The 13,158-nt window shown below is 43.8% G+C and overlaps 1 protein-coding gene across 1 annotated transcript in view; it reads right to left on the reverse strand.

The window, feature by feature from the left end:
- Positions 1 to 13,158, reverse strand: part of LOC106591096 (endoplasmic reticulum-Golgi intermediate compartment protein 1) — a 92,897-nt gene that overhangs the window by 29,287 nt on the left and 50,452 nt on the right. Inside the window, exons 3-4 of the mRNA XM_082955527.1 lie at positions 9,442 to 9,503; positions 2,357 to 2,429 (exon numbers count right to left, since the gene is read on the reverse strand). Coding sequence (XP_082811653.1) covers positions 2,357 to 2,429; positions 9,442 to 9,503 — 135 coding nt within the window. The remainder of the gene's footprint in view (positions 1 to 2,356; positions 2,430 to 9,441; positions 9,504 to 13,158) is intronic.

Consider the following 13,158-nt stretch of genomic DNA (forward strand, 5'->3'; position numbering starts at 1 on the left):
GAGGGGTAGAGGTAGAGGGGTAGAGGGGTAGAGGTAGTGGTAGAGGTAGAGGGGTAGAAGTAGAGGGGTAGTGGTAGTGGTAGTGGTAGAGGTAGTGGTAGAGTGGTAGAGGTAGTGGTAGATAGGTAGAGGTAGAGGTAGAGGTAGTTGTAGTGGTAGTTGTAGTGGTAGAGAGGCAGTGGTAGAGGCAGTGGTCGAGGTAGGGGTAGAGGTAGGGGTAGAGGTAGTGGTAGAGGTAGTGGTAGAGGTAGTGGTAGAGGTAGTTGTAGAGGTAGGGGTAGAGTTAGAGGGGTAGTGGTAGAGGTAGAGGGCTAGAGGTAGAGGTAGGTGTGTAGGTAGAGGTAGAGGTAGTGGTAGAGGGGTAGAGGAGTAGTGATAGTGGTAGAGGTAGTGTTAGAGGTAGAGGGGTAGATGGGTAGTGGTAGTGGTAGGGGTAGAGGTAGAGGGGTAGAGGTAGTGGTAGAGGTAGTGGTAGTGGTAGAGGGGTAGTGGTAGTGGTTGTGGTAGTGGTAGAGTTGGAAAAGTAGAGGGGTAGTGGTAGAGGTAGTGGTAGTGGTAGTGGTAGAGGTAGTGCTAGAGGTAGTGGTAGTGCTAGAGGTAGTGCTAGAGGTAGAGGGGTAGTGGTAGAGAGATAGAGGTAGTTGTAGAGGTAGAGGTAGAGGTAGTGGTAGTGGTAGAGGTAGAGGTAGTGGTAGAGGAAGTTGTAGAGGTAGGGGTAAATGTAGAGGTAGAGAGGTAGAGGTAGGGGTAGAGGTAGAGGTAGGAGTAGAGGTAGAGGTACTGGTAGAGGTAGTGGTAGAGAGGTAGTGGTAGAGAAGGAGGTAGAGGTAGGGGCAGAGGTAGTGGTTGAGAGTTAGTGGGAGAGAGGTAGTGGTAGAGAGGTAGTGGTAGTGGTAGAAGTAGAGGTAGTGGTAGAGGGGTAGAGGTAGTGGGAGAGAGGTAGTGGTAGAAGTAGGTGTAGAGGGCTAGAGGTGTAGAGGTAGAGGTGTAGAGGTAGAGATAGAGGGGTAGAGGGGTAGAGGTAGAGGGCTAGAGGTAGAGGGCTAGAGGGGTAGAGGTAGAGGGGTAGAGGTAGTGGTAGTGGTAGAGGTAGTGATAGGGGTAGAGGTAGTGGTAGAGGGGTAGTAGGTTAGAGGTAGTGGTACAGGGGTTGAGGTAAAGGTAGAGGGGTAGAGGTAGTGATAGAGGTAGTGGTAGAGGTAGAGGTAGTTGTAGGGCTAGAGGTAGAGGTAGAGTGGTAGAGGTAGTGGTATAGAGGAAGAGGTAGAGGTAGTGGTAGAGGTAGTGGTAGTGGTAGAGGTAGTGGTAGGGGTAGAGGTAGAGGTAGTGGTAGAGGTAGAGGGGTAGTGGTAGAGGTAGAGGTTGTGGTAGAGGTTTAGAGGTAGAGGTCGAGGTCGTGGTAGAGGTCGTGGTAGAGGTTGAGGTGGTGGTAGTGATAGTGATAGAGGTAGAGGTAGAGGTAGAGGTAGTGGTAGTGGTAGAGGTAGTGGTAGAGGTAGAGTTAGAGGTAGTGGTAGAGGTGTAGGTAGTGGTAGTGGTGTAGGTAGTGGTAGAGAGGTAGTGGTAGAGGTAGAGGTAGAGGTAGAGGGAGAGGTAGTGGTGTAGGTGGTGGTAGAGAGGTACTGGTAGAGGTAGTGGTAGAGGTAGAGGTAGTGGTAGAGGTAGTGGTGTAGGTAGTGGTAGAGGTAGAGGTAGTGGTAGAGGTAGTGGTGTAGGTAGTGGTATAGGTAGTGGTAGAGGTAGTGGTAGAGGTAGTGGTAGAGGTAGTGGTGTAGGTAGTGGTAGTGGTAGAGGTAGTGGTAGAGGTAATGGTAGAGGTGGTGGTAGAAGTAGTGGTGTAGGTAGTGGTAGAGAGTTAGTGGTAGTGGTAGAGGTAGAGGTAGTGGTAGAGGTAGTGGTAGAGGTAGAGGTAGTGGTAGAGGGGTAGAGGTAGAGGTAGAGGGGTAGAGGCAAAGGTAGTGGTAGAGGTTAAGGTAGAGGCAGAGGTAGTGGTAGTGGTAGTGGTGTAGGTAGTGGTAGAGATAGTGGTAGAGGTAGAGGTAGTGGTAGATGTGTAGAGGTAGTGGGTTAGAGGTAGTGGTAGTTTTAGAGGTAGAGGTAGTGGTAGAGGTAGTGGTAGAAGTAGAGGTAGTGGTAGAGGTAGTGGTAGAGGTAGAGGTAGAGGTATTGGTAGAGGTAGAGGTAGTGGTAGAGGTAGAGGTAGTGGTAGAGGTAGAGGTAGAGGTATTGGTAGAGGTAGAGGTAGTGGTAGAGGTAGAGGTAGTGGTAGAGGTAGGGGTAGGGGTAGTGGTGGTGGTAGTGGTAGTGGTAGAGGTGGTGTGTGTGTATATATATTTATATATGTGTGTGTACTTACATTTCAGTGGCTATGAATCCCTTCAGCTCTGAGAGGAACAACAACAACATGAAGACACAGCAGATGATGGATGCTGTGGAGGAGAGGAGAGGAGAGGAGAGGAGAGGAGAGGAGAGGAGAGGAGAGGAGAGGAGAGGAGAGGAGAGGAGAGGAGAGGAGAGGAGAGGAGAGGAGAGGAGAGGATTTACACAGATTTGTTAATTGAGAGGTACAGACTGTTAAACCAAATCAATTATTTTGGGCTGGGAACCATATTTTCTACATTGTAGAATAATAGTGAAGACATCAAAACTATGAAATAACACACATGGAATCATGTAATAACCAAAACAAGTGTGGATATTCTTCAAAGTAGCCATGCTTTACACACTCTTGGCATTCTCTCAACCAGCTTCATGAGTTAGTCACCTGGAATGCATTTCAATTAAGAGGTGTGCATTGGTAAAAGTTCATTTGTGGCATTTCTTTCCTCCTAAATGCGTTTCAGCCAATCAGTTGTGTTGTGACAAGGTAGGGGTGTTATACAGAAGATAGTCCTATTTGGTAAAAGACCAAGTCCATATTATGGCAAGAACAGCTCAAATAAACAAAGAGAAATGACAGTTCATCATTACTTTAAGACATGAAGGTACGTCAATACGGAACATTTCAAGTTTCTTGAAGTGCAGCCGGAAAAACTATCAAGCGCTGTGATGAAACTGGCTCTCATGAGGACCGCCACAGGAAAGGAAGACCCAGAGTTACCTCTGCTGCAGAGGATAAGTTCATTAGAGTTAACAGCCTCAGAAATTGCAGCCCAAATAAATTCTTCAGAGTTCAAGTAACAGACACATCTCAACATCAACTGTTCAGAGGAGACTGTGTGAATCAGGCCTTCATGGTCGAATTGCTGCAAAGAAACCACTACTAAAGGACACCAATAAGAAGAAGAGACTTGCATGGGCCAAGAAAATGAGCAGCAGACATTAGACTGGTGGAAATCTGTACTTTGGTCTGATGTGTCTAAATTTGATATTTTTGGTTCCAACCACCGTGTGTCTTTGTGAGACGCAGAGTAGGTGAACGGATGATCTCTGCATGTGTGGTTCCCACCTTGAAGCATGGAGGAGGAGGTATGATGGTGCTTTGCTGGGGACAAGGTCAGTGATTTATTTAGAATTCAAGGCACACTTAACCAGCATGGCTACCACAGCATTCTGCAGTGATACGCCATCCCATCTGGTTTTTGCTTCATGGGACTATCCTTTATTTTTCAACAAGACAATGACCCAACACACCTCCAGACTATTTGGCCAAGAAGGAGAGTGACGAAGCGCTGCATCAGATGACCTGGCCTCCACAATCACTCGACCTCAACCCAATTGTGCAGCATGATGAGTGGGAGGCTAACAATGCAGCCAGACAGCTCTAGTAATGAATGAGGAAGTGGAGCTGTGTAGCATGATGAGTGGGAGGCTAACAATGCAGCCAGACAGCTCTAGTAATGAATGAGGAAGTGGAGCAGACTCTTTTCTCTTGGCGCTACAAAGTGGCTGTGCTGATAGGGTGACTTGATCCTCTCAATCACATGAGACACATTTGACAGAGGTACCGAACTTAACAAAAATTCTACTATGAACAGGTTTTTTTTGTATTGAAAAGGTAGTGAAATGTCTGTATACAGTCGTGGCCAAAAGTTTTGAGAATGACACAAATATTATACTCTGTCATGCTGATTGAGTTCGAATAACAGACTGGAAGCTTCAAAAGGAGGGTGGTGCTTGGAATCATTGTTCTTCCTCTGTCAACCATGGTTACCTGCAAGGAAACACGTGCCATCATTATTGCTTTGCACAAAAATGTCTTCACAGGCAAGGATATTGCTGCCAGTAAGATTGCACCTAAATCAACCATTTATCAGATCCTCAAGAACTTCAAGGAGACCGGTTCAATTGTTGTGAAGAAGGCTTCAGGGCGCCCAAGAAAGTCCAGCAAGCACCAGGACCGTCTCCTAAAGTTGATTCAGCTGCGGGATCGGGGCACCACCAGTACAGAGCTTGCTCAGGAATGGCAGCAGGCAGGTGTGAGTGCATCTGCATGCACAGTGAGGCGAAGACTTTTGGAGGATGGCCTGGTGTCAAGAAGGGCAGCAAAGAAGCCACTTCTCTCCAGGAAAAACATCAGGGACAGACTGATATTCTGCAAAAGGTAAAAGGATTGGACTGCTGAGGACTGCGGTAAAGTAATTTTCTCTGATGAATCCCCTTTCCGATTGTTTGGGGCATCCGGAAAAAAACTTGTCCGGAGAAGACAAGGTGAGCGCTACCATCAGTCCTGTGTCATGCCAACAGTAAAGCATCCTGAACCATTCATGTGTGGGGTTGCTTCTCAGCCAAGGGAGTGGGCTCATTCACAATTTTGCCTAAGAACACAGCCATGAATAAAGAATGGTACCAACACATCCTCTGAGAGCAACTTCTCCCAACCATCCAGGAACAGGTTGGTTAACGAACTATGCTTTTTCCAGCATGATGGAGCACCTTGCCATAAGGCAAAAGTGATAACTAAGTGGCTCGGGGAACAAAACAGCGACCTTAATCCCATTGAGAACTTGTGGTCAGTCCTCAAGAGGTGGGTGGACAAACAAAAACCCACAAATTCTAACAAACTTCAAGCATTGATTATGTGTCACGCCCTGACCTGAGAGAGACTTTTTATGTCTCTATTTAGGTTTGGTCAGGGTGTGATTTGGGTGGGCATTCTATGTCTGTATTTCTATGTTGGGGATTGCTTTTTTTCGGCCGGGTATGGCTCACAATCAGGAACAGCTGTACATCGTTGTTGCTGATTGGGAGTCATACTTAGGCAGCATTTGGGTTTTGTGGGTAGATATTTTCTGTTTAGTGTTTTGCACCTGACAGAACTGTTTGGCTGTTGGTTTCTTGTTTTTTGTGTTTAAAGTGTTCGATCTTTAATAAATTCATGATGAGCACTAACCACGCTGCGCCTTGGTCCACTCTCTCCAAAGACAGCCGTTACATTATGCAAGAATGATTATGCAAGAATGGCCCAGAAGTTAATTGACAGCATGCCAGGGCGGATTGCAGAGGTCTTGAAAAAGAAGGGTCAACACTGTAAATATTGACTATTTGCATCAACTTCATGTAATTGTCAATAAAAGCCTTTGACACTTATGAAATGCTTGTAATTATACTTCAGTATTCCATAGTAACATCTGACAAAAATATCTAAAGACACTGAAGCAGCAAACTTTGTGGAAATTAATATTTGTGTCATTCTCAAAACTTTTGGCCACGACTGTACCCCTAGCCAGAGTGTAGTTATAATATGTACGCTGCAAATTGACAGCAGGAATCCCAAACAGATAAACTATTTGACAAAAACCGAATCATTTCAAACCTTGATTACATTTGAATATTATCGCATGTGCCCCTCTCTATTTATGAATGGAATATTTGGGAAAAGATTTCCTCAATTAAAATCACTGAGCTGATTACATGGTGATGTCTCAGTCTTTATGTCAAACAACTGAAAATATTTTTACTTATTTTTTTTATATTGTTTGTTTTTTGCTCTGAAAAATGGGGGGGGGGGGGGGGGGGGGCAAATAAAATGACCGGAGGGCCACCTATTGTAGAACCCTGGACCAGACCTCTGGTACTGAGATCTGTATTTACATGTAACAGCCTATTGCAGAACCCTGGACCAGTCCTCTGGTACTGAGATCTATATTTACATGTAACAGCCTATGTTAAATACAGGAAGGATCTGAGCCGCATCCCAAATGCACCATGTTCCCTATAGAGTGCACTACTTTTGACCAGGGCCGATAAGTAGCACACTATGTAGGGAATAGGGTGCCATTTGGGGCTCTGCCCCAGTTGTCTGTTACAGCGGTCCATCCGGTTCTCTCGTTGCCATGGAGACCACGTGACCGCAGTCGGACAGTGAGTCATGGGGATCTCTCTCAGCAAGGTGAAGCTTGTTTACGCAGCGACCGTCTCCAAGGTACTCAGCGGGTCATGTGATCTTGTGGTTGAGCAGCATCATAGGACGAGCTGTCCTGTGGTGTTGATTCTAAAAGGTTTACATCAGGTAAATGTTCAACTAAGACAGACTATAGAATGGTGTCAGCCCCTCATTCAGGGTCATTATAGGACAGGACACGTAATCTTTCTCTACCTTACAAGACGTGTATGTGTGTGTGTGTGTGTGTGTGTGAGAGTGTGTGTGTGTGTGTTTGTGTGTGAGCATGTGTGAGTGTATGTGTGTTTGTGAGTGTGTGAGAGCGTGTGTGTGTGAGCGTGTGTGAGTGTGTGTGTAAGTGTGTGTGTGTGTGTGTGTGTGTGTGTGTGTGTGTGTGTGTGTGTGTGTGTGTGTGTGTGTGTGTGTGTGTGTGTGTGTGTGTGTGTGTGTGTGAGAGCGTGTGTGTGTGAGCATGTGTGTGAGTGTGTGAGTGTGTGAGAGCGTGTGTGAGCGTGTGTGAGCGTGTGTGAGCGCGAGAGCGTGTGTGTGTGAGCGTGTGTGAGCGTGTGTGAGCGTGTGTGTGTGTGTGTGTGTGAGCGTGTGTGTGAGTGTGTGTGAGTGAGTGTGTGTGAGCGTGTGTGTGTGTGTGTGTGTGTGCTGGTCATTGGAAGGAGAGGGGTCATGTTATTGATGCCAGCTAGTGGAAGCTGATCCCAGTAACATCGTCAGAGCTGTGACAGTGTAACTATACGTCACCATGTTGACACAACTAGGTGTAACTTCTAAACTTCTGCTTCTAAACTAAATGTCATGTGAAATCTAGGCCCAAGTTCATTTATCTACACAAATACTGTAGGTCTGGTCGCCTGGCTTATGGTGAGACAACTAAAAGCTCTTTTAAACATAACAGAAGTTTTTAATTCTTTCAACTTGGCTGCACTAGGAATATCTATTGAGACATCTTTTGGCTCGTAAGTATTAATATGTCATGTATTTGTGCTAACTTTGGGACTGATGAAACTAACCTAACATGTTTATTTACATCAGTAAAAAACCCTGAAGGGGACTGAACCCACTGGCATCCGGGAACAGATAACACAAGACAAAGGGTTAAATAGGTTACCTTTAGAGGGGAGAGGTGGCTCTGTAAGGGGTTCACTGTGGTGAATACGTGTGAACTATGAGTCTACCTGTTCAGAAGAAAATAACTAACTGGACTCCTAGACAGCAGCAGAGACATTCCTTGTAGATATGAAAGGCTACTGTAAATACTATCAATACTATGCTATCAAGATGGTATCCTACCATACAATAAAAGGAATCTGTACCATATTTCTTTACACTAATTAAATACCTTTCAGTCTTCACAAGGGACTAGGGGTGCCCCTCTGAGTACATTCTGTAGGGGCTAGGGGTCAGGGGTCAATATGGAGAGAGACTCACTCCGCCTCAATGACATCATAAACATGGGACCTGCTCCCAGTGATGCCCCGAAGGCAATGTTAACGGGCACCCCAAGGGCTATAAACGGGTTTACATCCTCCTGTGATGTCATCAGAGATGGGGCCAATGATGAATCGATTCCGGTAATGATTAGTAAACTGTAACAAAACAACCACATATCTGATCTCCTAGTAATCCCAGTGTTTTAATCACTGTCAGGCGCCTGACACAGTGACAGCCTGGTGACGAACAGGAAAACAACATGACAGAACAAAAGAAACAAAAAGATTCTACCGGATACCAGAGGACTGACTGACAGTTATGTAACGCCTGAGGGCTGAGGAGGCGGGGCACAGGTAATCATTACCGTTCTCTTACACACGGTTATGTTTCACCTGAGTCATGGCAGGTATCCACGGTACCCAGTGGCGTTATGCCCATATTGGTCGTGTTTACTTAATTTCTGATGATAAATTAATTACTGATCTTCCTTTTAAAAGCCAACATTTCATTATAATTATTTATAAAAAAAAGATTTCTCAGCAATATTTTTTTTGGGGGGGGGGCAGGCAAAGAGTATTCCCCCCCACCCCCCATTCTCCCTACAGATGCCTGGGCAGGATGCTAGGTACGTCTAGTACATGCAGTATTTAAAATAATATATTATTGTTATGATGTTTTCAGTCGGGGTCTCAACTTACTGTTGAGAGTTAGAATAACAGAAAACACCAAGGTGCCATTTCAAAATGTGTTTTTTCATTAGCACTCACTCAATAAGCCCATGTCAGCCAAACAAAGGTAGATTGGTAAGTCTGATAAAAAACTGATGACATTTGCCTCCAACCTATGGCAACATGTATAGAATTGGAAAAAGGAAATCAACTTTAAAACCTAAATGTTTTCTCTTGGCTGTCACGAGGGTGACAGCTAAAATGTTTTGCTGGCAGGGTGAGGGTTATAGATGTGGGTGTGGGGGTATGGGTATCGGTGGGGGTATAGATGTGGGTATGGGTGGGGGTTATGGGTGGGGGTATGGATATGGGTGGGGGTTATGGATGTGGGTACGCAGACCCACGAGCCACTGCGACCCCTCATGATGAGAGCCGTTTTTTTGTGGTACCCACCCCTGGTGTGGAGTGACACACACAGTGTTTGATTTGAGCTGCCAGTGATGGGCCAGAGGTATGAAATATATATATATATATTTTTTTAAAGAATTAGGCATAATGATTATAGCTCTAGATTGCAGGGAAAAGATGTTTCAGGTATTTGAAAAATGCTAAATTGTCTAACTTCCAGAAGGGGTGCCAACCCGCCTCCGTCCTCACGTACCTTGTGCCCCCTCTAAAATAATGGGTGTATGACGCCACTGCACCTACCTAAATGGAGAAGTTCCTGGAGTATGGCAGTACCTATACTATGACAGGTACATACCTGCACTCTGACAGGTGAGTAGACTAACTGAACCATGAGGTGACAGGTACATACCTGCACTCTGATAGGTGAGTAGACCAACTGAACCATGAGAAGTGTGTGTGTGTGTGTGTGTGTGTGTGTGTGTGTGTGTGTGTGTGTGTGTGTGTGTGTGTGTGTGTGTGTGTGTGTGTGTGTGTGTGTGTGTGTGTGTGTGTGTGTGTGTGTGTGTGTGTGTGTGTGTGTGTGTGTGGGCTACTGACCCACAGCTCCTGTGTACGTGGGCTGGGTCAGGTCTTTGGGGACTTTCCTGTAGACATCCAACCTAATGGAAGAGAAAGAAAAAGGGAGGGAAGGGTTAGAAAAACAAATATATACCTGCAAGCAGCAATGAATGGGGTTCACAGGATGATCAGTTGGATAACAAAGCAAGCACTATCATGTAGGAACTATCTTCCTTTATGTGTAATCACTGAAAGCATTAACATGTTTATCTCTCTCTACCACAAGGATGATGCGAGTGAAGTGAAGTTAAGACTAGTGCTGTAGGTTGGTTATCTTTGAATGCAACAGGAAATCATTCTTAAAAAGGTATTACTTAATGTATTTCCTGTATATATTTATATATAAACTACCAGTCAAAGGTTCGGACACACATACTCAGGGTTTTTCTATATTTGTACTATTTTCTTCATTGTAGAATAATAATGAAGACATCAAAACTATGAATTAACACATATGGATACATGTAGTAAAAAAAAGTGTTAAACAAATCAAAATATGTTTTATATTTGAGATTCTTCAAAGTAGCCACCCTTTGCCTTGACAGCTTTGCACACTCTTGGCATTCTCTCAACCAGCTTCATGAGGTAGTCACCTGGATTGCATTTCAATTAACAGGTGTGCCTTGGTAAAAGTGAATTTGTGGAATTTCTTTCCTTCTTAAAAACCTCTTACATCTAGACGTTCCGCTAGCGGAACACCTGCTCCAATATCCAATGATAGGCGTGGCGCGAATTACAAATTCCTCAAAAATCCAAAAACTTCAATACTTCAAACATATGGCTATTTTACACCATTTTAAAGACAAGACTCTCCTTTATCTAACCACACTGTCCGATTTCAAAAAGGCTTTACAGCGAAAGCAAAACATTAGATTATGTCAGCAGAGTACCCAGCCAGAAATAATCAGACACCCATTTTTCAAGCTAGCATATAAGGTCACATAAACCCAAACCACAGCTAAATGCAGCACTAACCTTTGATGATCTTCATCAGATGACACTCCTAGGACATTATGTTATACAACACATGCATGTTTTGTTCAATCAAGTTCATATTTATATCAAAAACCAGCTCTTTACATTAGCATGTGACGTTCAGAACTAGCATTCCCACCGAACACTTCCGGTGAATTTACTAAATTACTCACGATAAACGTTCACAAAAAACATAACTATTATTTTAAGAATTATAGATACAGAACTCCTTTATGCCACCGATTTTAAAATAGCTTTTCGGTGAAAGCACATTTTGCAATATTGTGAGTAGATAGCCCGGCCATCATGGCTAGCTATTTTGACACCCACCAAGTTTGGTACTAACCAAACTCAGATTTACTATAAGAAAAATTGGATTACCTTTGCTGTTCTTCGTCAGAATGCACTCCCAGGACTTCTACTTCAATAACAAATGTTGGTTTGGTTCCAAATAATCCATAGTTATATTCAAATAGCGGCGTTTTGTTCGTGCATTCAAGACACTATCTGAAGGGTAAAGAAGGGTGACGCACCCGGCGCGTTTCGTGACCAAAAAATTCAAAATATTCCATTACCGTACTTCGAAGCATGTCAAATGCTGTTTAAAATAAATTTTTATGCGATTTTTCTCGTAAAAAAGCGATAATATTCCGACCGGGAAACCCTGTTTTCGTTCAAAGACGAAAATATAAAAACATGGTGTCGGCTCGTGCACGCGCCCCCAGTCTCATTGTTCTCAGATCGACCACTATCCAAATGCGCTACTGTTTTTCAGCCATGGCCTGCAAAGTCATCATTCACCGTTCTGCCGCCTTCTGAGAGCCTATGGGAGCGTTAGAAAATGTCACGTTATGCCAGAGATCCCCTGTTTTGGATAGAGATGATCAAGAAGACCAAGAAATAGTCAGAGAGGGCGCTTCCTGTTTGGAATCTTCTCAGGTTTTAGCCTGCCAAATGAGTTCTGTTATACTCACAGACACAATTCAAACAGTTTTAGAAACTTTGGAGTGTTTTCTATCCAAAGCTAATAATTATATGCATATTCTAGTTTCTGGGCAGGAGTAATAATCAGATTAAATCGGGTACGTTTTTTATCCGGCCGTGAAAATACTGCCCCCTATCCATAACAAGTTAATGCGTTTTAGCCAATCAGTTGTGTTTTGACAAGGCGGGGGGGTAACCAGAAGATAGCTCCAAACCAAAGGACAACTTTCCACCGGTCTAATGTCCATTGCTCGTGTTTCTTGGTCAAAGCAAGTCTCTTATTCTTATTGTTGCCCTTTTAGTAGTGTTTTCTTTGCAGTAATTTCACTATGAAGGCCTGATTTCACAGTCTCCTCTGAACATTTGATGTTTATGTGTCTGTTACTTGAACTGTAAAGTATTTATTTGGACTGCAATTTCTGAGGCTGGTAACTCTAATGAACTTATCCACTGCAGCAGAGGTAACTCTGGGTCTTCAATTCCTGTGGTGGTCCTCATGAGAGCCAGTTTCATCACAGCGCTTGATGGTTTTTGCGGCTGCACCTGAAGAAACATGACATTTTCCGTATTGCCTGACTTCAATGTGTTAAAGTAATGATGAACTGTCGTTTCTCTTTGTTTATTTGAGCTGTTCTTGCCATAATATGGACTTGGTCTTTTACCAATTAGGGTCCAAATTGGAGACTTTTCCTTCTAACTGCTTTGTCTTTGTGAGACGTGGTGTGGGTGAACAGATCCTATCTGTATGTGTGGTTCCCACCGTGAAGCATGGAGGAGGTTGTGTTATGGTGTGTGGGTGCTTTGCTGGTGACACTGTCTGTGATTTATTTAGAATTCAAGGCACTCTTAACCAGCATGGCTACCACAGCATTCTGCAGCGATATGCCTTCCCATCTGGTTTGGGCTTAGTGGGACTATCATTTGTTTTTCAACAGGACTATGACCCAACACACCTCCAGGCTGTGTAAGGGCTATTTGACCAAGAAGGAGAGTGATGGAGTGCTGCATCAGATGACCTGGCCTCCACAATCACCCAACTTCAACCCAGTTAAGATGGTTTGGGATGAGTCAGACAGCAGAGTGAAAGAAAAGGAGCCAACAAGTGCTCAACACATGTAGGAACTCCTTCAAGACTGTTGAAAAATCATTCCTCATGAAGCTGGTTGAGAGAATGCCCAGAGTGTGCAAAGCTGTCAAAGTCAAAGGCTGGCTACTTTGAAGAATTTAAAATATATTTTTTGTTTGTTTAACACTTTTTTGGTTACTACATGATTCCATGTGTGTTATTTCATACTGTTGATATGTATCATCCGTGGTCGTTTAAGACTTTTTTTTTCAAGGCCTTATTTCTATTACAGCATATTGGATAACTGTCATTCATATTCCATTCACCCAGTTCAACGTAACAGTGATAGGTTTAGCCTACTACATGAAAATCTAATTTTCCCTCTACCCATCATGAGGTTGCTAGAACCTAGCCTACGAATGAAAGTTTACAACATACAGATGATGTCAGAAGTTTACATACATTTAGGTTGGAGTCATGAAAACTGTTTATTATTTATTATGCACAACTTGTTTTAAATCCTTCACTATTTCAGCAGGGCTCTCTACTCCAGAGGTGTACTGTTCCTCGCTACTGTCACGGTTGTTTGAATGATCGGACCAAAATGCAGCGTCTGTTTCGTTCCACATATTTATTAAACTGTGAAACTTAATGCAATACAAAAAATAAAC

The sequence above is a fragment of the Salmo salar genome, chromosome 09 (genome assembly GCF_965601325.2).
Source record: "Salmo salar chromosome 09, fSalSal1, whole genome shotgun sequence".
Classification (NCBI taxonomy): domain Eukaryota; kingdom Metazoa; phylum Chordata; class Actinopteri; order Salmoniformes; family Salmonidae; genus Salmo; species Salmo salar.